The sequence below is a fragment of the Chiloscyllium plagiosum genome, chromosome 10, assembly GCF_004010195.1.
Source record: "Chiloscyllium plagiosum isolate BGI_BamShark_2017 chromosome 10, ASM401019v2, whole genome shotgun sequence".
NCBI lineage: Eukaryota > Metazoa > Chordata > Chondrichthyes > Orectolobiformes > Hemiscylliidae > Chiloscyllium > Chiloscyllium plagiosum.
Genome location: NC_057719.1, coordinates 16,853,177 through 16,879,374, shown reverse-complemented (window position 1 = coordinate 16,879,374; position 26,198 = coordinate 16,853,177). Strand labels below are relative to the sequence as shown.

At 39.7% G+C, this 26,198-nt stretch overlaps 1 protein-coding gene across 3 annotated transcripts in view; it reads right to left on the bottom strand.

Annotated features, from left to right (window-relative positions):
- Positions 1-26,198, bottom strand: part of setd3 (SET domain containing 3, actin histidine methyltransferase) — a 160,747-nt gene that overhangs the window by 73,174 nt on the left and 61,375 nt on the right. For all 3 annotated transcript variants that reach the window (XM_043697136.1, XM_043697138.1, XM_043697137.1), the window contains exons 5-6: positions 19,902-19,974; positions 11,003-11,259 (exon numbers count right to left, since the gene is read on the bottom strand). In XM_043697136.1, coding sequence (XP_043553071.1) covers positions 11,003-11,259; positions 19,902-19,974 — 330 coding nt within the window. The remainder of the gene's footprint in view (positions 1-11,002; positions 11,260-19,901; positions 19,975-26,198) is intronic.

Here is a 26,198-nt window from a genome sequence, read left to right as displayed (position 1 = left end):
CTTATTTTAGCCCTCCTTTGTGAAGACAGAAGAAAAGTATACACTTAGTTCATCAGCTATTTCTTTGTTCTCCAATGATAAAATCAGAAGTGGAGATGTTTGCTGATAATTGCTCCATATCCAGCACTATTCATGATTCCTCAGGTCGTGAAGCAGTCTATGTCCATACGCAGCAAGGGTATGCCATGGCCCATTGGTAATAATTGAGAGACCTAGGTAATATTCTGGGGACCTGGGTTCAAATCCCGCCATGCCAGATGGTGGAATTCCAATTCAATAATAATCTGGAAATAAGAGTTTAATGATGACCATGAAACCATTGCCGACTGTCAGGAAAAAACCCTGTTCACTAGTTCATCCAGAACATCTAGTTCTGTAGGGAAGGAATCTGCCATCCTTGCTTGGTCTGACCTACACGTGACTCCAGACCCATGACAATCTGGATGACTCTCAACTGTCCTCTGGTTAAATAGGGATAGGCAATAAATAGGGTCCAGCAGAACTACCCACATCCCATGAATGAATAAAAGAAAAAAGGATGTGAACGTGACCTTGCAATAAAATACAATATTCGAGGGAAGTGATCTCTAGATTATTAACCCAGAGACCTGATAGCATTCTGGGAGCCTGGGTTTCAATCCAACTAAGGCAGTTAGTGAAATCTGAATTCAACAAAATCTGGAATTAAAAATCTAATGATGAACATGGATTTTTTTCCAATAATAAACAATTTGGTTCACTCATGCCCCTAAGGGATGGAAACTGCCACCTGTACCTAGTTTGTCGTATATGCGACTCCAGGTTGAATCTTAACTGCCCTCTGGGCAATTATAGATGGGAAAGAAATGCTGACCTAGTCAGTGACATCCACATCCTGTGATTGGATAAAAAAAACTTGATCCATGTCTTCACTCTTCTGTTGAAGGGGCCAGAAGCCCATCTGACTAAGCAGGGAGGTAGGGCAGCGAGGCCTAGTCACATTCTCAACAATACCAGCATACTTTCCAGTTGGAATTACTTGTTTGCACCAATACTTTGCCTTGCTATTCAGGGCTACATTCTTTTTCTGTCTACACCTGGAAACAATGGAAACAAGGCTGTAGCGTCCTTAGGATTTTCCAGAGCCTACAGAATGAGTCAAAAATTGCAGTGTTTTGCAATAATTTTGTTAATTATTATATTTCAAGCATTTACTAATAAAATGTTTGCATTTGGAATAGCAAAGGCTACCTAGCAAAAATAAGATGGCAGTCAAGGCAGAAGAGTAATAAATGTGTACAATTTATCATGAGAATTTCAGTTTTTATATGGACCTTCTCTCCATTCTTGCCTTTAGCTGCTTACCTTTTACATTATTATGCAAGACACCTATAGTATTTGACTTCATTATTACTTCATTAATTGGCCTTGCAAAGTCCATAATGATACACAAACTGGTTAATTGAATTAGATAATATGGGATTCAGGTGATTTCACTGTTGGCTTGCTGGAAATTACAACTGTAATTGTGTTATATACTGAAATACGTGCAAGCACTCAAGGCAGAAATGGAGACAGACCAATGAATCCCTTGAGCCCTGAAACACAAAATGTGAAAATACAGATATTTGTGTTGTTTGACCTCAATTGTTGTATGTAGTTATGACTGCCCTTTGAAATCCCATTTACAGCTGGCCAAAGTTTTAAACTTCTGATGAAATAAATCAAACTCTGGACATACATCTATAGAACACAGCTAATCAAACACATAATATCAATATCACAATAGCTATATATCAAATCTTTCCACTCTTCACTAGGAAGCAAACCATTAATGTTTACCATTACTTTGTTAACTGCATGATCTGTTACAAATTTCTCTCTTTTGTAGTGGAGATGGTGGTGTGGCAATGTCACTGCAATAGTAATCCAGAATACCACGTTAACACTCTGGTGACACAGATTCAAACGCCTCCCCTGAAACCTGTAGGAATTGAAATTCTGTTAATTAAATCCAGAATATAAAGCTAGTCTCAATAATGGGAGCCATGACACCAATCTTCAATTGTTGTAAAAACCCATCATCTGATGAAAATGCAGCCACTCTCATCACACCTCTAGAGTTCAGGTCTTTTATAGATGTTTGGACGAAGATTGTATTGAGTTCAGGAACTTAGTGGGTCTGGCAGAATCTAAACTGAGCATCTGCAAATGCAAGAAAAGTGTCACTTAATAGCATGGTTGGACAACCCATTCCATTCCATTGTTGACAATCAAGGGTAGTTTGAGGGGGCAGTAACTGGGCTGAATCTTTATGGTCAAAACATACCTGGACAATTTTCCACATTGTCAGGCAGATGCCAGTTTTATCATAGTACAGGGACAGCACACCTAGGGGTGCAGCTTGTTCTGGAAGATCAACCTTTAGTACTGTTGCTGGAATGTTGTCAGGACCCATAGATTTTGCAGTATCCGCTATCTTCCAGTCATTTCTTTGCATCATGTGGCATTAATCAAATTGATTGAAGAGTGGCATCTGTAATATTGGGGACCTCAGAAAGAAGCAGAGGTAGATTATGCATTTAGCACATCTGACTGAAGGTGGATGCAAATACTTCAGCTTTGTATTTTCACGACTCGTTGAAAGTTGGGATGTCAGTGGAGCCTCCTCCTCTCGTGAGTCCTTTATTTGCTCACCACTATTCATGACTGGATGTGGCAAAACTGCAGAGTTTCGATAGGATTCATTGGTTGTGGGACCACTTTGCTGTCTATTGCATGCTGATTCTGGGCTGTTTGGGCATGCACGTACAAGACATCTCCACTTAAGTTGAGGTTGCATTCGCGAAAATCACAACTTTGAAGTGAAACGGTTAAGTGAAGCACTTAATGTTAAAAATGGTGTTAGGTTTTTTTATGTCTTCCTCAACAAAACAAAAAATTAAATGCCAGTACTGTACCCTCTGAGTTGAAATACATAACTTTAAATGGTTAAATTCTTATGTCAGTAAATTAAATAACTCAAATTAAAAATAAAGGAAAATATAACATCAGAGTCAGAGATGTATTGCACGGAAACAGACCCTTCGGTCCAACTTGTCCACGCCGACCAGATATCCCAACCCAATCTTGTCCCACCTGCCAGCAACACATCCCTCCAAACCCTTCCTATTCATGTACCCACCCAGATGCCTTTTAAATATTGCAATTGTACCAGCCTCCACCACATCCTCTGGCAGCTCATTCCAAATGCGTACCACCCTCTGCGTGAAAAAGTTGCCCCTGAGGTCTCTTATATATCTTATCCCTCTCACCCTAAACCTATGGCCTCTAGTTCAAGAGTCCCACACCCCAGAGAAAGGACCTTGTCTATTTACCCTATCCATGCCCTTCATGATTTTATATACCTCTATAAGGTCACCCCTCAGCCTCCGATGCTCCAGGGAAAACAGATCAAGCCTATTCAACCTCCCCCTACAGGTCAAATCCTCCAACTCTGGCACCATCCTTGGAAATCTTTTCTGAACCGTTCCAAGTTTCACGACATCCTTCTGATAGGAAGGAGACCAGAATTGCACTCAATATTCCAAAAGTGGCCTAACCAACGTTCTGCACAGCCACAACATGACCTCCCAACTCCTGTACTCAATACTCTGACCAACAAAGGAAAGCATATCAAATGTCTTCTTCACTATCCTATCAACTATGACTGTACTTTCAAGGAGCAATGAACCTGCACTCCAAGGCCTCTTTGTTCAGCAACACTCCCTCGGTCTCTGATCAGAAATTCCCATAGTGGATTCTCCTATAGTGGAGCCCAAGGATTACACGAGGGACCTTTGTTCAATGGGCTCCAGGTTGCCTTTCGGAGTCATTGCTTTTATCTAGCTGTGTTACGGATTCCACCACTTCAGGTTCTCTCGGCCTCTCGCTGCATGGGACTGTGCCTTTTGGCTGGCAGTAGGTCCTGGCATTTCTCCAGCCTCACCGGCCAGCAGGCTGTAGAGTTATGGCTGGGTTCAGTGGCCTTTCCTCCTCTTTCTTTCTGAGGTGATGGGCAGGGCTGTGTGATTGTGGCTTGCAGCTGGCAAAGCAAAGCAAAGCAAAGCAAAGCAATGCAATGTGTATGCGTGTTTCAATGTTCTACTGGCTGTGGTCTGTTGTGGGAGGCCCATGATTGGAGCCAGTGGGCCGTCTACCTCCGGCAGGGTAATGGATACCATGGTCCGTGGCTGGCAAGGAAAGTTCTGTCGCGTCTTGGTGGGTGCTGAGTGTGGTAGCAGCATTTGGGGTGGGAGGGAAGGTAGGAATTGTCTCATGATGTGGCAGCAGTGCGCCAGGGTTGGTGACAATCAGTTTGGGGCCCAGTGGTTGGGGGCTTCGTGGTGCAGGAGTGGCCTCAGGTTGGAGTGGAACAGGTCACTCCAAAATGGTGCTAATCAGGTCAGATACTACAGTGAAAATAAAATGAAAAATATCTTGCAAAACTCAATGATATTTCAGTAACTGAACAACATTGAAGCGAAAAAATGTGTATTATAGCTTCACCAGTTTGACACCTCATTTTTATTTATGTCCGGTGCTGTTCCTGCAAATATACCTCTTCACGCTCATGAAAGAATAAACAGAGAAACCTCTGCAAATTCAGTGCTCAGAGTTGCTCCTACAAGCAATTTAAGCATGTTAATTGCATGGTAATAAGATCCCCACATAATCCAAAGCAAATACTGCATTGATATCCTTTTTACATGCACCTCTTCAATTTCTTAAAATATGGGCATAGTAAGTCAGGTTTTACACATATTAATAAGGTGCTGTACTTCACAGCAAATACAAGAACTGCACTCGATAATAGATGCACTTAATTCAATTAATGTGGCTTAATTCTGTGTAATACTAAAAAATAAAGAACACACACTTCCTACATCACTTTACGACTTTGACAAAATGACTAACTGTCCTCCAGCAGTTCTATCAATTGTGAAAGCCTTAGTTTTCTCATTTACAACCCTATCTCAAACAGAGAACGATAAAATTATATACGTTGTTCCAATGTTTTCCAACACAATGGATGTGAACATAGGAACAGAAGCAGGCTATTCATTCACTCGAGTTTGTCACATGAATTAATTAGACCTACATCTCAATTCCATCGATTCCAACTGCTTGATACTCTTAACTATCAATCAAGCTCCTAAAAATCTTAAATGACCCTGCAGGAGGAAAGAATTCCAGATTTCAATTGCCTTTCACATGAAGAACCTGCTTCCTTTATTTTAATCCTAATCTGCCTAGCTGAAGGTTTACCATATGCTCCATTCAGGGTGCCACCATTAGGCAAAATAGCGTTTTCCGTATTTATCCTGTTTAATCCCTATATCATTCTAAAATGTCAATTAGACCATCCTTCAATTTCAAACTAAGGAAATACAAGCCAGGCTTATGCAACGCATCCTCATAATTTAGCATGTTAAGATATCAAATAATTCGGGAAAATGTAAAGTACCCACTTCTAAAGCTGCTACATCTTTACTGAGGGCATCAACCAAACTGGAAGATCAACATTTCAGTGGCCTCTCTGATCAGTTTTTGTATCTGTGTACCTTTTATTCATTCACATACATGGACATCTAAGTTCCTTTTCTGTTTTACAATTCCTAGTCTCGATCAATTAATAAAATGATCTGATTTATCTTTCTCAGAAACAAAGTAGGTGCCCTCACATTTCTCACATTAAGGTCCATCTAGCATAGCCTTGTCCACGCACTTAGTTGGTCTATATCATTTTTAGTTTACTGTTTTGTACTCAAGCTTCAATCCATAACATCCAACTTGCTGTGTAGCCTGGCTTAGCATTATCAGCAAATTTAGATAGATCACTCTTAATTCCTTCAGCTAAGTCACTAAAATACAGAGTGAAAAGATGAAGCCCAGGATAAATACCTGAGAATCATCACTTGTCATAGCCTGTCAATTCAAGAATATTCTCTTTATAACAGGATCTTGATCAGATCTATTCAAGGACTGCATATTTCTCTACACTTCATTATCTTGTCCTTTCTGAACAGCGGATTGTAGGAGCTCCAATTTTCAATTCAATAAGCAATATGACTCAGGAGCCATTGCTTTCTTCACCTGTGCTCAAAAGAAAAACAAGCTTTTTTTCCTGAAGGATCTTTTGTCTGTAATCAGTTGTATGTCAAGACTCTAACTTTTCAATCATTGCCACTAAAAATTCAATAGATTTGGCACTGAACAGTGGCCATTGCTCAAAATCCCAAACGTTGGAAAGTTACCTCATGTAACTCAGAGTCAACCACTTCTCTTCTCCTGAGGTCTCAAATAACGATGCTGTCCTTTTCCATTTAAGCATTCCAGTTACTACTGCATAACTGACGTTAAACTGGCTAGTCTTTACCCTCCGAGATTCATTTGTAACTAAATGAGTTTTTTGCTTTGGTTTTCACCAAGGAAAGGGAACTTGTTGTGAATGAAACTTTGAGGAGCTGGGATACAGTCTTGACCAGATCAAGATTGATGAAGTTGATGTGCTGGAAATTTTGGAAAACATTAAAATTGATAAGTCCCCAGGGCCAGACCAAATTTATACTTGGCTGCTCCGCGAAACGAGAAAGGAGGTTGCTGAGCCGCTGGCGAGGATATTTGTCTCCTCACTCTCCACGGGAGTCCTACCGGAGGATTGGATGGAGGCGAATGTTGTTCCCTGGCAATTACAGACCTGTCAGTCTCATGTCTATGGTCAGCAAAGTTTTGGAAAAAATTCTGAGGGATAGGATTTATGACTATTTGGCAAAGCATAGTGTGATTAAAGGCAGTCAGCATGGCTTTGTGAGGGGCAGGTCATGCCTCACAAAGCTTATTGAGTTCTTTGAGGAGGTGTCAAGACAGGTCGACGAAGGTCGAGCAGTGGATGTGGTGTATATGGACTTCAGCAAGGCATTTGATAAGGTTCCCCATGGTAGGCTCATTCATAAAGTCAGGAAGTATGGGATCCAAGGAGATTTGTCAATCTGGATTCAGAATTGGCTGGCTGACATAAGGCAGAGAGTGGTTGTAGATGGAATATATTCTGCCTGGAGGTCAGTGTTGAGTGGAGTCCCGCAGGGCTCTGTTCTTGGGTCTCTGCTCTTTGTAGTTTTTATACATGACTTGGATGAGGAGGTTGAGGGGTGGGTTAGTAAATTTGCAGATGACACAAAGATTGGAGGTGTTGTCGATAATATACTGCAGGCTGCAGTGTGACATAGACAGAATGCAGAGCTGGGCTGAGAAATGGTAGATGGAGTACAACCTGGATAAATGCGAAGTGATGCATTTGGAAGGTCAAACACGAACTCTGAATATAAGATTAAAGACAGGTTTCTTGGCAGTGTGGAGGAACAGAGGGATCTGGGTGTGCAAGTACATAGGTCCCTCAAAGTTGCCACCCAAGTGGATAGGGTTGTTAAGAAAGCATATGGTGTTTTGGCTTTCATTAACAAGGGGAGCGAGTTTAAGAGCTGCGAGGTGTTACTGCAGCTCTACAACACCCTGGTGAGACCACACTTGGAACATTGTGTCCAGTTCTGGTCGCCCTACTATAGGAAAGATACAGAGACTTTGGAGAGGGTGCAAAGAAGGTTTACCAGGATGCTGCCTGGACTGGAGGGCTTGCCTTATGAAGAAAGGTTGAATAAGCTTGGACTTTTCTCTCTGGAGAGAAGGAGGAAGAGAGGAGACCTGATCGAGGTATACAAAACAATGAGTGGAATAGATAGAGTCAATAGCCAGAGACTTTTCCCCAGAGCAGGATTGACTGGTACAAGGAGTCATAGTTTGAAGATATTAGGAGGAAGGTATAAAGGAAATGTCAGAGGTAGGTTCTTTACGCAGAGAGTTGTGAATGCATGGAATGCGTTGCCAGCTGTGGTGGTGGAAGCAGAGTCATTGGGGACATTTAAGCGACTGCTGGACATACACATAGATATCAGTGAGTTGAGGGGTGCGTAGGTTAAGTTACTATATTTTATATTAGGATTAAACCTCAGCACAACATCATGGACCAAAGGGCCTGTTCTGTGCTGTACTTTCGAGGTAGGATTTCTACATGTTCAAACTGTTGGAAACGCAACTCATGCACCTAGAATTTTAGGAATATTAATCTATTTGAAGTCCTCTTACATTCTCCTTTTCCCTCTGAAACATATGAAATCCACAAAATCCCTACTACTGATTTCTCTTGCACCACTGGTAATTTGTCTTCTTCCTAAACTATGAAATTGTATAAAAATAACGAATTTAACGAATAGTCTATTTCATGTTACAGGTTCATTCACAGTAGTACATCCCAAATTGACACAAAAGTTTATAAAAACTTCTGCTTTTACCTTTGACATCCTCTGCAGGAAGTGCTGGATGTCTTGAAACACATAAAAGTGGATATGTCCCCAGGACCTGATCAGGTGTACTCTAGAACTCTGTGGGAAGCTAGGGAAGTGATTGCTGGGTCCCTCGCTGAGATATTATCATCAATAATCACAGGTGAGGTGCCAGAAGACTGGAGGTTGGCTAACGTGGTGCCAGGAGTGGTAAGGAGAAGCCAGGGAACTACAGGTCAGTGAGCCTGATGGTGGTGGGCAAATTGTTGGAGGGAAACTTGAGGGATAGGATGTACATGTATTTGGAAAGGCAAGGACTGATTAGGGATAGTCAACATGGCTTAAACTTGATTGAGTTTTTTGAAGGAGTAACAAAGAGGATTAATGAGGTCCGAACCGTGGACATGATCTAAATGCATTTCAGTAAGGTGTTCAACAAGGTTCCTTATGGGAGACTGGTTGGCAAGGATAGATCTCAAGGAATACGGGGAGAACTAACCACTTGGATATGGAACTGGTTCAAAGGTAGGAGACAGAGGGTGATGATGGAGGGTTGTTTTTTCAGACTGGAGGCCTGTGACTAGTGAAGTGCCACAAGGATTGTGCTGGGTCCACTACTTTTCATCATTTATATAAATGATTTGGATATGAGCATAAGAGGTATAGTTAATAGTTTTGGGAAAGCATACTTTGCAGGACTTTTACACTTAATGGTAAGGTCCTAGGGAGTGTTGCTGAACAAAGAGACCTTGGAGTGCAGGTTCATAGCTCCCTGAAAGTGGAGTCGCAGGTAGATAGGTTAGTGAAGAAGGCATTTGGTATGCTTTCCTTTATTGGTCAGAGTATTGAGTACAGGGGTTGGGAGGTCATGTTGCGGCTGTACAAGACATTGCTTAGGTCACTTGTGGAATACTGCGTGCAATTCTGGTCTCCTTCCTATTGGAAAGATGTTGTGAAACTTCAAAGGGTTAGAGGATTTGAGCTATAGGGAAAGGGCTGAACAGGCTGGGGCTGTTTTCCCTGGAGCGTCAGAGTCTGAGGGGTGACCTTATAGAGGTTTATAAAATCATGATGGGGATGGATGGAATAAATAGACAAAGTCTCTTCCCTAGGGTGGAGGAGTCCAGAACTAGACCGCATAGGTTTAGGGTGAGAGGGTAAAGATATAAAAGAGACCTAAGGGGCAACTTTTTCACGCAGAGGGTGTTGTGTGTATGGACTGAGCTGCCAGAGGAAATGATGGAGGCTAGTAAAATTGCAACATTTAAAAGGCATCTGGATGGGTATATGAATAGGAAGGGTTTGGATGGATATGGACCAGGTGCTGGCAGGTGGAACTAGATTGAGTCAGGATATCTGGTCGGCATGGACGAGTTGGACTGAAGGGTCCGCTTAGGTGCCATACATCTCTATGACTCGATCCCTCCTTAATACCCTCATTGTATTGTTTCCTTTGATGTCTTTTATACTGAATTGTTTATTGTTTGATTTACTTGAGAACAAGAATCTGCTAGCCAGTAATCCTTAATTCAGAAAAATTTGCACGAATACATACTGCTTAAAAAAGCATTTTAAAATAACCTTTTTAAAAAAACACCTTCCAAATAGAAATGGCCATAAATTGGCAAAACACAAGATCTTTATTCTTTTGAGTGTTAACTCTAATTCACTCTGGAGATGAGTGATTAAATTACTGATTCTAACCAACATAAAAGTTAAAAGATGGAAAAGTTTCTCCAATCTGGTAACAGCAAAATTGCTCAACCAGTAATAGGAGTTCTTAAACCTGTGCTGTAACAAAAAAAGATTAGAAATTGGGCACTGTAGTCTCAGTTAAAATTTCTGTGTAGTTCCACTGAATTATTAAAACTGCAACAAACAATCTGAAAAGAAATGCAGTTGAACTAGGTAAGTTAGCCCAAGGCAGAGATTTATAGCTTTGGCACAAACAATGACCTGGTATTTCTTATGTAACATCAGTGAAGAAACGCCATTATCACAAGTACTGTAGTAGTTCAGAGACAAATCGCCAAGACCTTTTCTAGGCAACAAAGGACGAGCAATAAACACGTCACCAACCGCTGAGGATAAATTTTTAAAAAAAGATGTGAATGGTATGGGATTTTTCTTTCAGATTGATTTTAAAAGATTAAAATATTCACATAACACGTAGATGATCTAACGCTGGTTATTTAATCATTCTGGAACCTCAATTTCACATCCCACTGCAAAAAATAAAGGAAGAGCTGGGCCAAAAGGCCTGTGTTCAAGTCCGAACTGCTCCAAAGGTTTGTCATAAGATGCCCAAACAGATTAATTAAATATATCTACAATTTATTCCTTTCCTCACCCAAGCAGCTGACGTCTAATTGACTTCTAATTGTATTTTACATGAATTAAATTTTAACATCCTGAAGGAACAGTCCTACTTTAGCAGCAGAAACAAACATTAAACCAGACAGGTATTAGAATACATTGTCTTAAACAAAACATTTTAGAATGCGCATCATGCTGTGATACAGTCAACAGTTATCTACAATATTAAAAATGTGTTCAAGGCCAAACTGAATTTGATAATAAAGTTTTAAAGAAACTGAAAACAATGCTGGTTGATTTCTTGGAAATAGGGACCTCTGTAAACCTACCTGGATAAGTTTATAGAAGTAAGCGTACTGGCGAGCGGTGTTTTTATACTGACTGAAAACATCGTGGATGGCTTGTGTTGACTGGAGGTAGTGTACTTCTTCCTCTTCAAAATACAAAGGAGTATGATACTCCATAGGTAATGTCTTAATGTAAGGTAACCAGAAGGAATTGGGATTCAAACGTTCACAAAGCAGGTGAAACGCAAGGGTAATATTTCCCATGGCTTGTAGAATCCGGTCCTGGGCATAAACTGGACCTAGATTTTTCAAAGGTACAGATTTTAGTCTGGCATTAATAACAGTATAAGAGAAACAATTAATTAACCACTATTATTATCACAAAGCTAAGAAACTTTTGCCTTTGTAAGGTACTTAGCTTTCAAAGAGAATTACTCAAACATGACAGTATTAAAGATTACTGAAAACATCAGATTACTTCACTGTAAGTATTGATTTTGAAAGAAAGTTAGTGGAGAAAAACAATATGCTTAAAAATTGAAACCAAGTAGAATATATCCTACAATGTTTCAAATGTTTTTAAAGAACTATTTTATTATGGTGATCATAGAATCAGAGTTTTTACAGCACAGAAGGAAGCCTTTCAGCACATTCTGTCCATGCCACACATGAATTGCTTATCTGTTCTAATCCTGTTTCCAGCATTTATTCTCTCATTTGGTTTGCTATGGTGTTTCAAATGCTCATGTCAATAATTCTTACATGTCTTAAAGGTTCTGACCTCCACCACCCTCAGGTGTAATCAGGGAATCTAATGAGATTAATGCAGCAGGTGGTTTTGAAATGCAAGAACGCCCATCAACAGAAGACTTCAACTTGTATTCCCAAAAATTATATTCTATAGCCAGGAAGAAAATATAAATATTCTTCTTTCTCATTCTCCTTAACAACCTTATATTTCCACATAAGCTGAGCTTTGTGCATTTGACATATTTCCACATTTTCACAGAGGTCTCAGCAGTTGAGGATGCAGATCTGGCTAAAACTAATATTAGTCTAGTATTTGTATGCAGTTTTCCTTCACCAGTTGCCCTATATATAAACTGAAGCAATAATACATGAAATAATTATAAAACAGCTCACTAAGAAAGGGAGACAATTGTTTTGATGTGATCAGGCTCTGCAAGGTTCAAAGCCTTTCAAAAGGAAAATATACTTTGATAAAACATACTGTGCCTCCACCAGGACTGTTTCACATTAGCATAATTTGACCCAAAGTTATAAGAAGTTCGAGCAAAAGGAATGAAGAGAATTTGAATTTTATTCAGATTTGAAGGAGGTCTGAATGTCCAGTTGGTGGTTAAAGTAGATTGAGTATCGCTGCTCCCAAATTTGTAACTCATCTTAAAATATTTATACAATTTCTGTTGAGACCTGGAAATTTATTATGATTGCAGATGACGCAACAATTCTCTTGTGATCCATTTGGGAATCAGTAAGTTTTTGTAAAACTGACAAAATGTGAAATCCCAGATATTTACTCAGAGTATGAAGCCCTAAGAATTTATATTTTAGACAAGCAGAAGAAATTTACTATACAACAGTCAAGAAAGCATTATGTTTGTGTTCTAATATCTAGAACACAAGATAAATTTGAATCAACAGACAACATGTGTTCAAATACACAAAGCTGGACATTAAATGGCAGACACCACAGAGACAAATTCCACAAGTTCTCTCAGAAACTCACCCAGATCTTAGTGAAAACTGAGTCACAGAAAATTCTTTAAACTGTCTGCCTTGTGAGGGATTTCAACTCACTTCAAGGAAAATCACTTCTGATTTTCTTCAATAGCTATTCCAACTTAGACAACTCCCGTAAGATTGCCCCAGTGACTGCTTACTTCTCAGTTGTTCAATCTCTTCTCCACAGACTCTCACTGTCTGCAGCTGGCTAAACTGAGCAATGAATCATCCCATTGCATCGGAGCCCTAACAGCACAAAACTAATGACAGAACTTCAGCTCCACAGAACTAGCAACCTTCTACTGCCTCTTCGGCTGTGGAATAGTCTTATCACTTGGGCTTTTTTTTGCCACTCCAGGTTCCCTGGCCTGGTTTTCATGCCATATACCTTGTCAAGTAGGCAGCTTCCTGCACCCAATTTCTGGTCTCATGGTCAGATTTTTGTTAAGTAAATGCTTTATTCTACCTTTTGTGCAGCTCACTCTGTCCCCTGGCTGCTCTCTATGCTTGTGTAAGAGCTCATGACATACTGCAAGTTGTTGTCCTCAGACTAGAAAATACAGAGCTCAAACCCAAAGTAACAGATTCCCTCATTGTATAGAATAGGGTTTTATCAGTTCTTAGTTCTATTATTAAATAGGCTATTGGAATGAGAGGGTAAATGGGAAAAGGGAGAGGGAGAAGGAACCATTATATTCCTTTACAGATAAAGGAAATAGAGGAGAATTAAACATTCATAAATAGATTGGAGCTGCTTCAAATTTCAACACGTGGATCTGTAACACCATGTTCTTTGAATATTGCATTGTGTTCTCCCCACATATCTCAGCCATCACACATCCAAAGAAAGTTTCCTTACAGTTGTCAATGATGTGGCTGTCACTATGTCACCAAAATGCCTAACCTCAGATGAGCACCTTCAGATTACACGAGAATGGTGTTTCCTACTTCTAACACGAGCCATCCTGTGACCTCAATTAATTGGTTTCTAGATATCAAGAAATAAAATTTGCTTGATTTTCTTGGGTGGGAAAGGAAAGAAAGAACTAGTGAAAACTGGCAAATGATAGGTTATTTTGAATCTTAAAATAGAAAATTACATAGTTAATCCACAATGCTATACCTACAAGAAAAATATTAAATTTAAAGTACAATTTGATGTTTTTCATGTAATCTGACTAAAACTATCATAAGAAAATTATTGAAATGTATACACTCATCAATCCAACTTCCTGAATGTAGTTAATATTTGCATAGATTTCAAGATCTTAATACATTAAGTACACAATGCACATTGAACTCTCATTTATCATCAGTAGTCTGTCATTTCTTCAAATAATGTCAAAGGGATTGTCCCATTAAAAAAAAGTTACCTCACACAACACAGTAGAATATCTCCCACTAGATGGTGCTATGTAAGCTACAGATTTCTGTGTCCGTACAAACGTCACTAACATATTAAAAGAAATTAACTTTATCTCAATAGTGTAGAAAATGTCAGAAATCTGCAGCTTCAGTATGTCCCATACTAAATGTTGACCTATAACTTTTAAATTTTAAACCATTCATAGAATGTTACTAACTAGGCCAGCATTTACTGCCCATTCCTAGTTGCCCTGGAGAAGGGGATGGTAAGCTGTCTTCTTAAATCACCGTTGGGATGAACGGACACCCATTGTACTGCAAACAAGACGAGTCCAGGATTTGACTCAGTGACCATGTAAGAACAGCAATGTAATTTTAAGTCAGAATGATATGGATTTTGGAGGGAAATTCACAGATGATGGCAGAATTGACATGCATCTGTCCTAGACATAGAGTCATAGTCATATAACACAGAAACAGACGCTTCAGTCCAACTCGTCCAATTCATCCAATCTGACCTAGTCCCATCTGCCAGCATTTGACCCTTATCCCTCTGAAATAACTCCACAGAGGCTGGTATCTCATTACCATGACACCTCCTGTTTAAATGTGGAGAGTCCGTGACACTGATCCAGCTCCCTCAGAGCCATCTCCCAAACCGAGCCTGATGTCTGACATTCTATGCACATCCAGCCACTTTGAGCGGGTGGCTAGAATGTTTAAAGAACACTGATCCGATGAAAGAATTGCACAGTCGACGTGTGACTGAGTCCAGGGTTTACCTGGCCATTCCCACAAATGTGGAGAAGCTATTGGCTGTAATCTTTGTCCTTGATGGAACTCTGGGCACTGGCCCACCATTGCAACTATGTCTGTATCCAATCCTGGAAATAACTTCTTGCCAGCATTTCCATTTTGGAAACTACTGGATGATGCTGGTGGAGTTCAGCCAATAACTGGTGGTGATCTTTGCTTGGGACAATCACTCTTGCTTCCCATAATTGTCTGCTAAGGATTGCTACCCAATCTGTAAACTGGACTGGTTTAAAGATTCTTTGCTTTCCAGCTTTCTGGTTTCTGCCTCTACTTTTGCCATAGGATTAATAGTCCTGGGTGGGCCAGCAGAATCATGGAATTGCTTCTTGATCACTATGCAAGATGCCTTGACTCCTTTGACTGTCCCTAGACTTTCATGATAAACTTCCAGGTATTTAATTAGAACTTCAATCAGGCAGCCATTTTCTAATCGAAAAATATTAAGCCAATCTGGTGAATTATTCCCAACCAATTTCACCCCATCAAGCTTGGGCCTGAGCCTTTTGCTACAATCAGTGGTAACTGAACCAGCTGCTTCTCATAACAGACAAGAAACGAAGTTGCATCCTTAATCTGTAAAGTGGTCTGTGTATAAGCTCTCAGTCTAGCCAAGGTCTTGCCCAAACTTAAGCATTGAAGGCCAGAGTGGATTCTGTTAAAAACTGGAGCTGCAATCACTGAAAAGGCCACATCAGTATCTACTGCCATTAAAAACAAAACAGAAGTTGCTTGGCAAAGCTCAGCTGGTCTGGCAACATTTGTGAAGAGAAATCAAAGTTAACATTTCAGGTCAAGTTCTTCAGTTCTGAGAAAGGGTCACCAGGCCCAAAACATTACGTTTACTTTCTGTTCCCAAATGCTGCCAGACCAGCTGAGTTTTTCCAGCAACTTCTGTTTTTGTTTCTAATTTATAGCATCCATGGTTCTTTCAGTTTTTATTTAGTACCTACTGCCATTAGAACTGGGTAACCATTTAACCAAACATTTATTTTGATTGGTTCTGACCTGCATGTTGTTAAGCTACTTAACTGTTCCAAACCAGATTTAGGTGGACTTTCTGGGATGTGCACTCTCCTGAATAATGGCACATGAATTCTCTTACTCAATTTAAGTCTAATGAGACTCTTTAGCTGTCTTGAATCCACATACTACCAGCAACTACAATTTCATGTGGACACAGATTCGAAAGAAAACTGGACTGTTTTGTTTTGAATGGTGTCGAGTTTGTCAAGTGCCAGTTGATCTGCACTAATCTTCCAGGCAAGTGGAAAGTATTCCATCATGTTCCTGACTTGTGGCTTGTAGATGGTGACAGACATTGGGGAAAGAGAAGGTGAGCTAATCACCACAGAATGTCTAGTCCCCGACCTACTCATGTATCCACAGTATAAAGTGACAAGTTCAGTTCAGCTTCTGCTGAAGGGCTGGTGAAGAGGAGACAGGAGAATGGCAGCAGGTGAAATTCTCATTCAGAAAGCCACTGCAGAGACAGAGACAATAGCCTGACTGGGCTCTCTCCACGCGATATCAAATTGGTGATCCTGTGCTTTTTGGCATTTATAGCCAAATACTACAGCAAGGACAGGCAAGGATAGTTGTGGAGTTAAAGAGTGTCATCCTAAACTTTGTCAGAATGTGCTGCTTTGCCATTAGCTTTACACGGTAGCATCTTTTTATCTGTATCATTATTAAAATGCATTGAGTCGTCTGGCTTCATTGCATTTACAGCATGTTTAATAAATCAAACTCAGCACAGAAAGTTACTGCCATCTGCAGTGATGCCAGGAATCCTATTTTGGAGTGATTTAAAGTTGGCACATATGTAATTAGGCCTGAATAAACTATTAGTAATTCTTTTAGAATGTGTTAATTATTAATTATTTCCAAAGAACCTTTCAGCCACCAAAAATAAACTATAATTGTGAAGTCTCATTCCTTTTGCCTTTTAAACATATGAGATTTAAACATAAACCTTTTCCTTTGACACTATTTTTCAGTTCAAAGTCCAGTTTTTACATAGAACTAGGAGCAGGTGTCGGTCATTCTGCCCCTCAATGCTGCTCTGCTATTCAATAGGATCATGATTCTCTCTATGTACCTGTTTGGCATTAACATTGCATGTATAAGTTTAGATTTTTGTCAGTCCTTGTATTACTAATTTCTCAATCCAAGAGCTGCCAGATTAAGGAGTTGCACATCTTCAGTTACCAGCTAAATGCCCAGTTTCTCCTCTCTGCGACTTAATCAGTTGGCATTTCAAACAATATGTATTGCAATTTGACACTACAATGGTAGTGTCTCTATCTTTGGGCCAGAAGGCCCAGGCTCCCAAATCAAAAACTTAGCAGGCCTGGCAGCATCCCATCAAGCTCTGTTTTTGTTTCTGGTTTCCAGCATCCATAATTCTTTGAGGTACTTTTTTTAGACACAAGTTCAAGATTGATTTAAAATATCTGTTGCACGTAGATTAAATGGGGGGGGGGAGTATAACTAACACCAGATGTCATTAGATCCACCCCTACATTGCTTCCTTGAGGTTCAACAATTAGTTTTCAATTTTTAAAAAAAAGAAACCACACAAAATTGTAGGATTCTAGGCAAGAATCCAATTGCTGCCAATTGTTCCAAGTGGTCCTTCCACATATCATTGTAGACCAGCACATAGTCAACAGTTAGGAATATGAGTTACCACTTCATTCAAGAGTCTCTTAAAAAGTGGCTGTCATAGTTTTGAAGGTGAAGAGCATCACTCAGCATTGGAAAAGCCTATTTTCTGTGAAAAAGGCTGAAATGTCTTTCCTAGCTTGATATGTTAAAAGAAACTGCTAATATCCTTTTTAAAAATTTGTTTTGGATAGAAATCTTGCATTGCCATCTCTATCAATCTAATTCAATTCCCACCTCAGGCGACTGGCTGTGTGGAGTTTGCATATTCTCCCCATGTCTGTGTGGGTTTCTCCAGGTGCTCCGGTTTCCTCCCACATTCCAAAAGATGTGGAGGTCAGGTGAATTGGCCATAATAAATTGCCCATAGTGTTAGGCGCATTAGTCAGGGGTAAATGTAGGAAAAATGAGTCTGGGTGGGTTACTCTTCAGACAGTCAATTTGGAGTTGTTGGGCCAAAGGGCCTGTTTCCACACTGTAGGAAATCTAATCTAAATAAATAAGTTTGAAAGATAAATGGCTGATTAGCTTTCCCATCACTCAATCAATCAGATGTATAATTCTGCATGAAAACATTTAGAAAGTTGGAACTTTCATTTATGTCATATCTTATAGAGTCAGAATTGTACAGCACAGAAACAGACCCTTCAGTCCAACACATCTATGCCAACCAAATATTCTAAATTAATCTAGTCCCATTTGCCAGCATTTGGCCATATCTTCCTCTAAATCCTTCCGATTCATGCACCTATCCAGACGCCTTTCAAATGTTGTAATGTATTCACCTCCACCACCTGCTCAGGCAGCTCATTCAATACATGCACCACCCTCTGTGCGAAAAAGTTGTCCCTTAAGGTTCCTTTTAAATCTTTCCCCTCTCACCTATGCCCTCTAGTTTTGGAGTGCCCTACCCTGGGAAAAAGATCTTGGCAATTCACCCTATCCATATCCCTCATGATTTTATAAACCTTAATCAAGTCACCCCTCAACCTCCAGGGACAACAGCCCCAGACTATTCAGCCTCATAGTATAGCTCAAACCCTCCAACATTCTTGTAAATCTTTTCTGAACCTTTTCAAGCTTTACAGCATCTTTCCTACAGCAGGGAGACCAGAATGAACGCAGTATTCTAAAAATGGTCTAACCAATATCCTGTACAGCTGAAACATTACATCCCAATTCCTATTCTCAATGCACTCACTAATAAAGGCAAGTGTACCAAATGTCTTCTACACTACCCTGTCTACTTATAACTCCACCTTCAAGGAACTGTGAATCTGCACCCCAAGGTCTTTTTGTTGGGCAACATTCCCCAGGACCTTACCTTTAAGTATATAAGTCCTGCCTTGTTTTGCCTTCCCAAAATGCAGCACCTCATATTTATCTAAATTAAATTCTAATCTGCGACTCTTCAGCCCATTGGCCTTTCTGACGAAGGTCTCATGGTACTCTGAGATAACCTTCATAGTCAAACGGCATGGAAACAGATCCTCCAGTCTTATTAATCCACACTGACCATGTTCCCAAACTAAACTAGTCCTAATTGCTAGCGTTTGGCCCATATCCCTCCAAACCTTTCCTATTTATGTACTTATTCAAGTGCCTTTGAAACATTGCAACTGTACCTGCATCCACCACTTCCTCTGGCAGTTCACTCCACACACTAACTAGTCTCTGTGTTTCAAAAAAAAAAGTTGCCCCTCGCATCCTTTTAAAACTTCCTCCTCTCACCTTAAAAATAGAGCCCCTAGTTTTGAACTACCCACTCTAGGGAAAAGTCCCTTGCTATTCACCTTATCTATATCTCTGGTGATTTTATAACCCTCATTATGGTCACCCCTCAACCTCTTATGCTCAAGTGAAAAAAGTCACAGCCTATCAGCCCTATTTTTATATCATTAACCACTCCATTCCTCCATGCAAGACGACTAGAACTGCATAAAGTACTCCTGAAGAGGCTTCACCAACGTCCTATACCTCGGGTGACTGTCTGTGTGGAGTTTGCACATTCTCCCTGATGTCCCAACTCCTGTACTCAAAGATCTGAGCAATGCAAGTAAGTGTGCTAAATGCCTTTTTAACTACCCTATCTATCTATCTTGCAGCAACACAGACTGTAAAATCTGTTGTTAATCTTTGTGGCAGTATGGATTGCAACATTGAATGTGGTGTTTAAACTTGATGAACACATTTATCTTTTTCCACTCCACGACCAAAATAAAAAGCTCAATGTAAACTAAAGTCCATGGATTCTAAACTTTATAGAAAATATTAAATATTTGAGAGTGAACCCATAACGATTGCAGACAACTTCAAAGAATTTATATTTACATGGGAATTCATTACTTACCCAACACAGAATTTTTGGCAGATTCAACAGTCATGAGCATTTTTCTGGGGATCCACAGAAAAAGTTCTTCTGCCTAAAAACGCAAAGTAACAGGTCACCATATTCTGTTCTGATTAAATAGAATCCCGAAGAGTAGTAACAATCCACTTAGTAAAAATTCTGATCACTTCCAGAGTAGAGGAAGCGACTCTCATTGCCTGATTGGAACAGAAATTCAACTTGGATTATAGAAAGGATGCAGAATTAGTTCCCATCAAGATAATTACATATACAACAATTGAGAATGTCAAGTAGCAGTAGCTACAGCGTTTTGTACTTTTTAAAAATCATTTTCTAATCTTTCCTTCCATTTACAGTCCTGTCACCTTAACTGTGTAAGAGACAAAAATGTAAATGATTGTATTCAAAGTCAAATTAAGGAGTGGAGACGAGATGGGAAAAGACTTAATTCAACTAAAAGCTGGCAAGAGCTTTCTTTCGGAAAACTGCGCAACGCTTAATAATTTTGTCAATAGCACCACTTCCTATCAAAATCAAATAGCAGGCAAACTACCCAATTCAGCAAGTTAGTTATAGTTCTGGTGTAACTTCACATTTCGTTTTATGATCTTGATAGACTCTGACAATTGAGTGTAATATTCTAATCTGGCATACAAAAGCGTTGGAACTACCATAAATTGTTGTGTTTTAAAATCCTAATTACTAATTTTTGATATAGGTGTCTGGTAACAGAAATAAACACATTGCCAACCAAATAGAGGAAAATGACAAAACACTGACGCTTTAGTGCTTATTTCAGAGCACTGTGAACCAAAGTATTTTACCAAGCCTACATCTAATGCAATGCTTTGTCAGTATGGGAAAAGTTTATAAAGCAGGCAAGCAAAGTGACAACGGCATTGCAACACAGGATGTCAAGTACCTGGAATATGCTGCCAGCGGAGATGTTGTAGGTGGATACAATAGCAACATCTAAGCAGCATCTTGAAAGATATATGAATAGGCAGGAAATAGAGGGTTACGGACCACGTGGAGGCAAAAGGTTTTTTGTTTAGAACAGGATCATGTGTCAGTGCAGTCTTAGTGGACCAAAGGTCCTGTTCCTGTGCTGTACACTTCTTTGTTCTTTTCCTTGAAAATGGAATCACAGGTAGACAGGGGTGGCAAAGAAGGTGTACGGCATGCTTGCCTTCATTAGTCAGTTCATTGAGTATATGAGTTGGGATATCATGTTGTGGATATACAGGACATTGGTGAGGCCAGTTTTAGAATACTGCATTTAATTCTGGTCTCCTTGCTATAGGAAAGATGCTGTTAAACTTGAAAAGATTCAGAAAAGATTTACAAGGATATTGCCAAGATTGGAGTGTTTGAGCTATAGAAGATGAGTAAGTCTGGGGCTTTTCTCCCTGGAGTGTTGAAAGCTGAGAGGTAACCTGATAGAGGTTTATAAAATCGTGAAGGGCAAGGATATGGTGAATAGCCAAAATCTTTTTCCCCCAAGTTAGGGGAGTCCAAAACAAGAGGGCATAGGTTTAAGGTGAGAGGGGAAAGATTTAAAAGGAACCTGAAGGACAACTTTTTCACACAGAGATGATGGATGCATGGAATGAGCTGCCAAGGAAGTGGTGGAGGTGGGTACAATTACCACATTTAAAAGGATGGGTACATGAATAGGAATTGTTTAAAGGGATACAGGCAAAATGCTGGCAAATGGGACGAGATCAATTTAGGATATCTGGTCAGTTTAGATGAATTGAACCAAAGGGTCTGTTTCCCTGCTGTACAACTCTAATGACTCTGTGCCCCTATTGCAATTTAAACTGCTGGAATAGGGAAGCAGTGTATTTGGAAAAGTCTGCTAATTACTTAATTTTGTTGTCTTGGTGATAAAAATCAAGAAACATATGAGCCTATATGTGGGACTACAAGAGTTAAGTGAGAGTTTACATTTTCGATCAGCATGGCACAAGAAACTATTCAGTAAATATTTAAACAGGCATTGGGGTTTGGAATGAATTATAGTTTTCTTGGTAACTGATTTGCGTAAAATTCTGTTACCAAATCAATTGTCTGGATTGGTGTATATCCTTTACTCAAGTTATATAGTAGTCAATAGGTTCTAAAATTTAAACACTCATTTAAATTTTGGTTTTTACCCTTCAGTAGAAATTTCCAACAATTTCAAACTTAATTTTTTAATTATGCACTGGAGCGTATGCAATCATCCTCTACAACAAAATGAGTGGAAGGATTCTGATTATTTTCAAAGCAAGATACTCAAGATTATAAAAGATATCAGGAGTTCAAATTAATCAAATACAGATCTGTAAAGAACAGGACTAGATTTTCGGTAGATTTAAAATGTCTAAGTCCTATCCATACTCTTGCAATACCTCTATTTCCAAAAGGAATTCAGCAAGGTACCACACATAAGGCTACTTAATAAGAGTCCATGTTATTGGGAGTAGTACATTAGCATGGATAGAGGGGGCATTTTCCTGTAACTAATGGACTACCACAGGGATTAAGGCTTGGGCCACCATTATTTACTACATACATATATACTTATGACTTGAAAAATAAAGTAATGTACTATTGCCAAGTATGTGGATGACATAAAAAAAATAGATGGGAAGACAGGTTTTACAGTCATAGAGATGTACAACATGGAAACAGACCCTTCAGTCCATCTCTTCCATGCTGACCAGATGTCCTAAATTAATCTAGTCCCATTTGCCAGTATTTGGCCCATATCCCTCTAAAACCTTCCTATTCATACACCCATCCAGGTGCCTTTCAAATGTTGCAATTGTACCTGCCTTCACCATTTCCTCTGGCAGTTCATTCAAGCAAGCACCATCCTTTGAATAACGAAGTTGCCCTCTCATCTTAAACCTATAACCTCTAGATTTGGATTCCACCACTCTGGGCAACAGACCTTAGCTATTCACCCTATCCATGCCCCTCATGATTTTATAAATCCCTTGTGGGAATGACTCAAGAAGTCCACAGAAGGACATATGCTATGTGAGAGGGCAAAAACTTGGCAGATGGAACATAATGTGGGAACATGTGACATCATGCACATTGGTAGGAAGAATACAAGAGTTGAATATTATTTTAAATGGGGAAAGATTGCAGAAAGTGGCACACAGGTGGATTTAGGAGTCCTAGCACCTGAATCACATCAAGCTCAGATAGTATTTGGGGAGGAAATGGAATGACAGCCTTTATTTCTAAGGGAATACAGTAAAATAATAGGAAGGTTTTGCGAAAACTATACAGGGTATTTGTCGGACCGCAAGCTGGAATACTGTGAACAGTTCTGGTCCCCTTATCTAAGCAATGATGTACTGGCACTGCAGACAATCCAGTGAATGTTCACTAGGTTCATCCTGGGTTTGGAGGGATCTTATGAGAAGTTGAGTCAGTTGGCCTTATTAAAACATGCAAGATTCTTAGGGGACTTGATAGGACAAATGCAGAGTGGGTGTTTCCTCTTGTGGAAGAGGGCATAATCTCAGAAGGTGAGGAATCTGTGGAATTCTAACCTGCTGGAGTGGTGTTAAGACTAGGTCATTAAGTGTGTACTAGGCTTAGATGCTCCTACATGCCATTGTCTTAAAATCATAAACTCTACCATCCTGAAAGGAAAGAGTAGCAGATATATTCGAACGCAATCATACTCAGTTACTTAGAATCATAGAGATGTACAGCACGGAAACAGAACCTTCGGTCCAACTCATCCATGGAAACCAGATTTCCCAATCGAATCTGGTCCCATTTGCCAGCACTTGGCCCATATCCCTCCAAACCTTCCTATTCATGATGTCTTTTAAATGTTGTCATTGTACCAGCCTCCACCACTTCCTCTCACAGCTCATTCCATACACACACCACCCTCTGCATGAAAATGTTGCCCCTTAGGTCCCTTTTATATTTGGGTCCCTAAATCTATGCCCTCTAGTTCTGGGCTCCCCTACCCCAGGGAAAAGACCTTGCTTATTTTATCCTATCTATGCCCCTCACGATTTTATAAACCTCTATAAGGTCACCCCTCAGCTCCAATCTTTATCATTACTGGGTCAAAGTCCTTGAACTCCCATCTTAACAACATTTATGGGAGTACATTTAGCCCATGGACTGCAACACTTCAAAAAGGTAACTCATTACGCCCTTTATGCAGGGGCAATAAGTCACTCGCAAGGGATTGCAGTCTTAAGAATTGTCTAAATCAGATAATTCCCCAGAAAACTTTCTGATAAAGAAGTGGTTAATAAGCTATAATATTGGTTATGTGGGTGGTAACGAAATAGGAACAAATTAAGACTACAGATTGAAATAATTGGGAAAGGTTATACATCAAAAGGATGAAATCATCAGATGATAATCTTTTAACATTTTCGAATTAAGTTTGCAAATGATGGTCTTTTAAGCTAATATCACAATAGCCACTACTACAGTAAAGACTTGTACAGAACAGAATGGTCAAGATATTAAACAAAACAACAGGGCAAGGCGATGACTTAGTGATATTATCGCTCAACTGTTAATCCAGTGACATAGATAATGTTCTGGGGACCTGGGTTTGAATCCTGTCACAGCAGATGGTGAAATTTGAATTCAATAAAAATATCTGGAACTAAGAGTCGAAAGATTACTATGAATTTATTGTTGATTGTCAGAAAAAACCCATCTGGTTTACTAATGTCTGTTAGAAAAGGAAACTGCCATCCTTACCTGGTCCGGCCTACATTTGACTCCAGACCCACAGCAATATGTTTGACTCTTAACTGCCCTGTGGGCAATTAGGAATGGGCAATAAATGCTGGCCAAGCCAGCAACATGCTCATCCCACGAGTGAATACAAAGAAAGAAAATTAAAAGGATCGAAATTAAAAATGAAAACCAACATTACTAGAACACTAAGATTATAGAAACAACCCTTAGAAGGCTTGAAATTGCATTATGAAACGTAACAAATTGCTTTAACATGCATATAAAAGAAATGGACGTTGTTCACATGAAGTTTTTCTGTTCTGGAAGGACAGAGAGTGCTAGACCACATAACATTTTATTTACCACTGCACTTAAGCGAAGTTTATGCTTTTAAAGATCATTCGGTCTCACTGCTGTGAAGTTGAAGACTGGTGAAAGTCACTGAAGTGCTTAGTGTCCCACTGCAACATTTTAGCACCTACAATTTTATGAATGACCTATGTGCTGGTTAAAGCCAGAAGTTAGTGCACCTGGATGTACTATTTTAATAAATGCCTCATTTCATTCTTAATGTCTTTGTGCCTAAACCAGCCATTAGGGTATGCAAGTGACAAAAGTATACATTTAAAAAAAGATGTAGAGAATGTAAAAGTTTTACTCAAAAAAAACAAACAGTCTATGACTTCAAGGCCACAATCTGCTATAGATATAACCATAAAACACTGAAATTCTACAAATTGTAGAAAATGGTATATATGCCTGTGGATCACAAGAATGCTAAAAACCTGCTTAGATTGAATAAAGCAAAGCTGCCTCCCAGAATGCTACCTTGTCAGGTGTAAATATTAATCAAATAACAACATATGAAATGAGCAGTGAAGTTCACTGAAATTAGATATAGGTGGACTAACTGATGAGATGAATGTGAAAGAAAAATTGGACACAAAACAAAATATATCAGAACGTCAAAACTGTGATCAAGAAATTCTGATCGGGGGAAAAAGCCCAACACACCTCAACTAATAAAAGCAAGCACTCTTACATTTAGGTGGCTTCCACTGGAAATTTCTGGGCAAGAGCCTCCTGTTACAAAACATTGGAGACCGGTCCAGAAATCATCACAGCCAGTAGTGAAGATCATCAAAAACTATGCAACCTTTTCCAACAGTGACCACCATTCCCAGTGGTTTAAATGCCCAGTAGTCACTTTGACATGATTGTGAAAGAGTATGCATGTAAAGACAAGTTTGAGTCTCAGAGCCACAGACCCCTTCACTGCAGCTTACACCTGCAACGCTGTCCCCCCCAACAGTTTCCAAAGCTGATCGGGGGAAAGACAAGGAGAGCGCCACCTAAATGTAAGAGTGCTTGCTTTTATTAGTTGAGGTGTGTTGGGCTTTTTCCCCCGATCAGCTTTGGAAACTGTTGGGGGGGACAGCGTTGCAGGTGTAAGCTGCAGTGAAGGGGTCTGTGGCTCTGAGACTCAGAAGGGAAAGGGGGAGAGGAGGAGAGCGCTAGTTATAGGGGACTCTCTAGTTAGAGGGACGGACAGGCGGTTCTGTGGACATGGGCAAG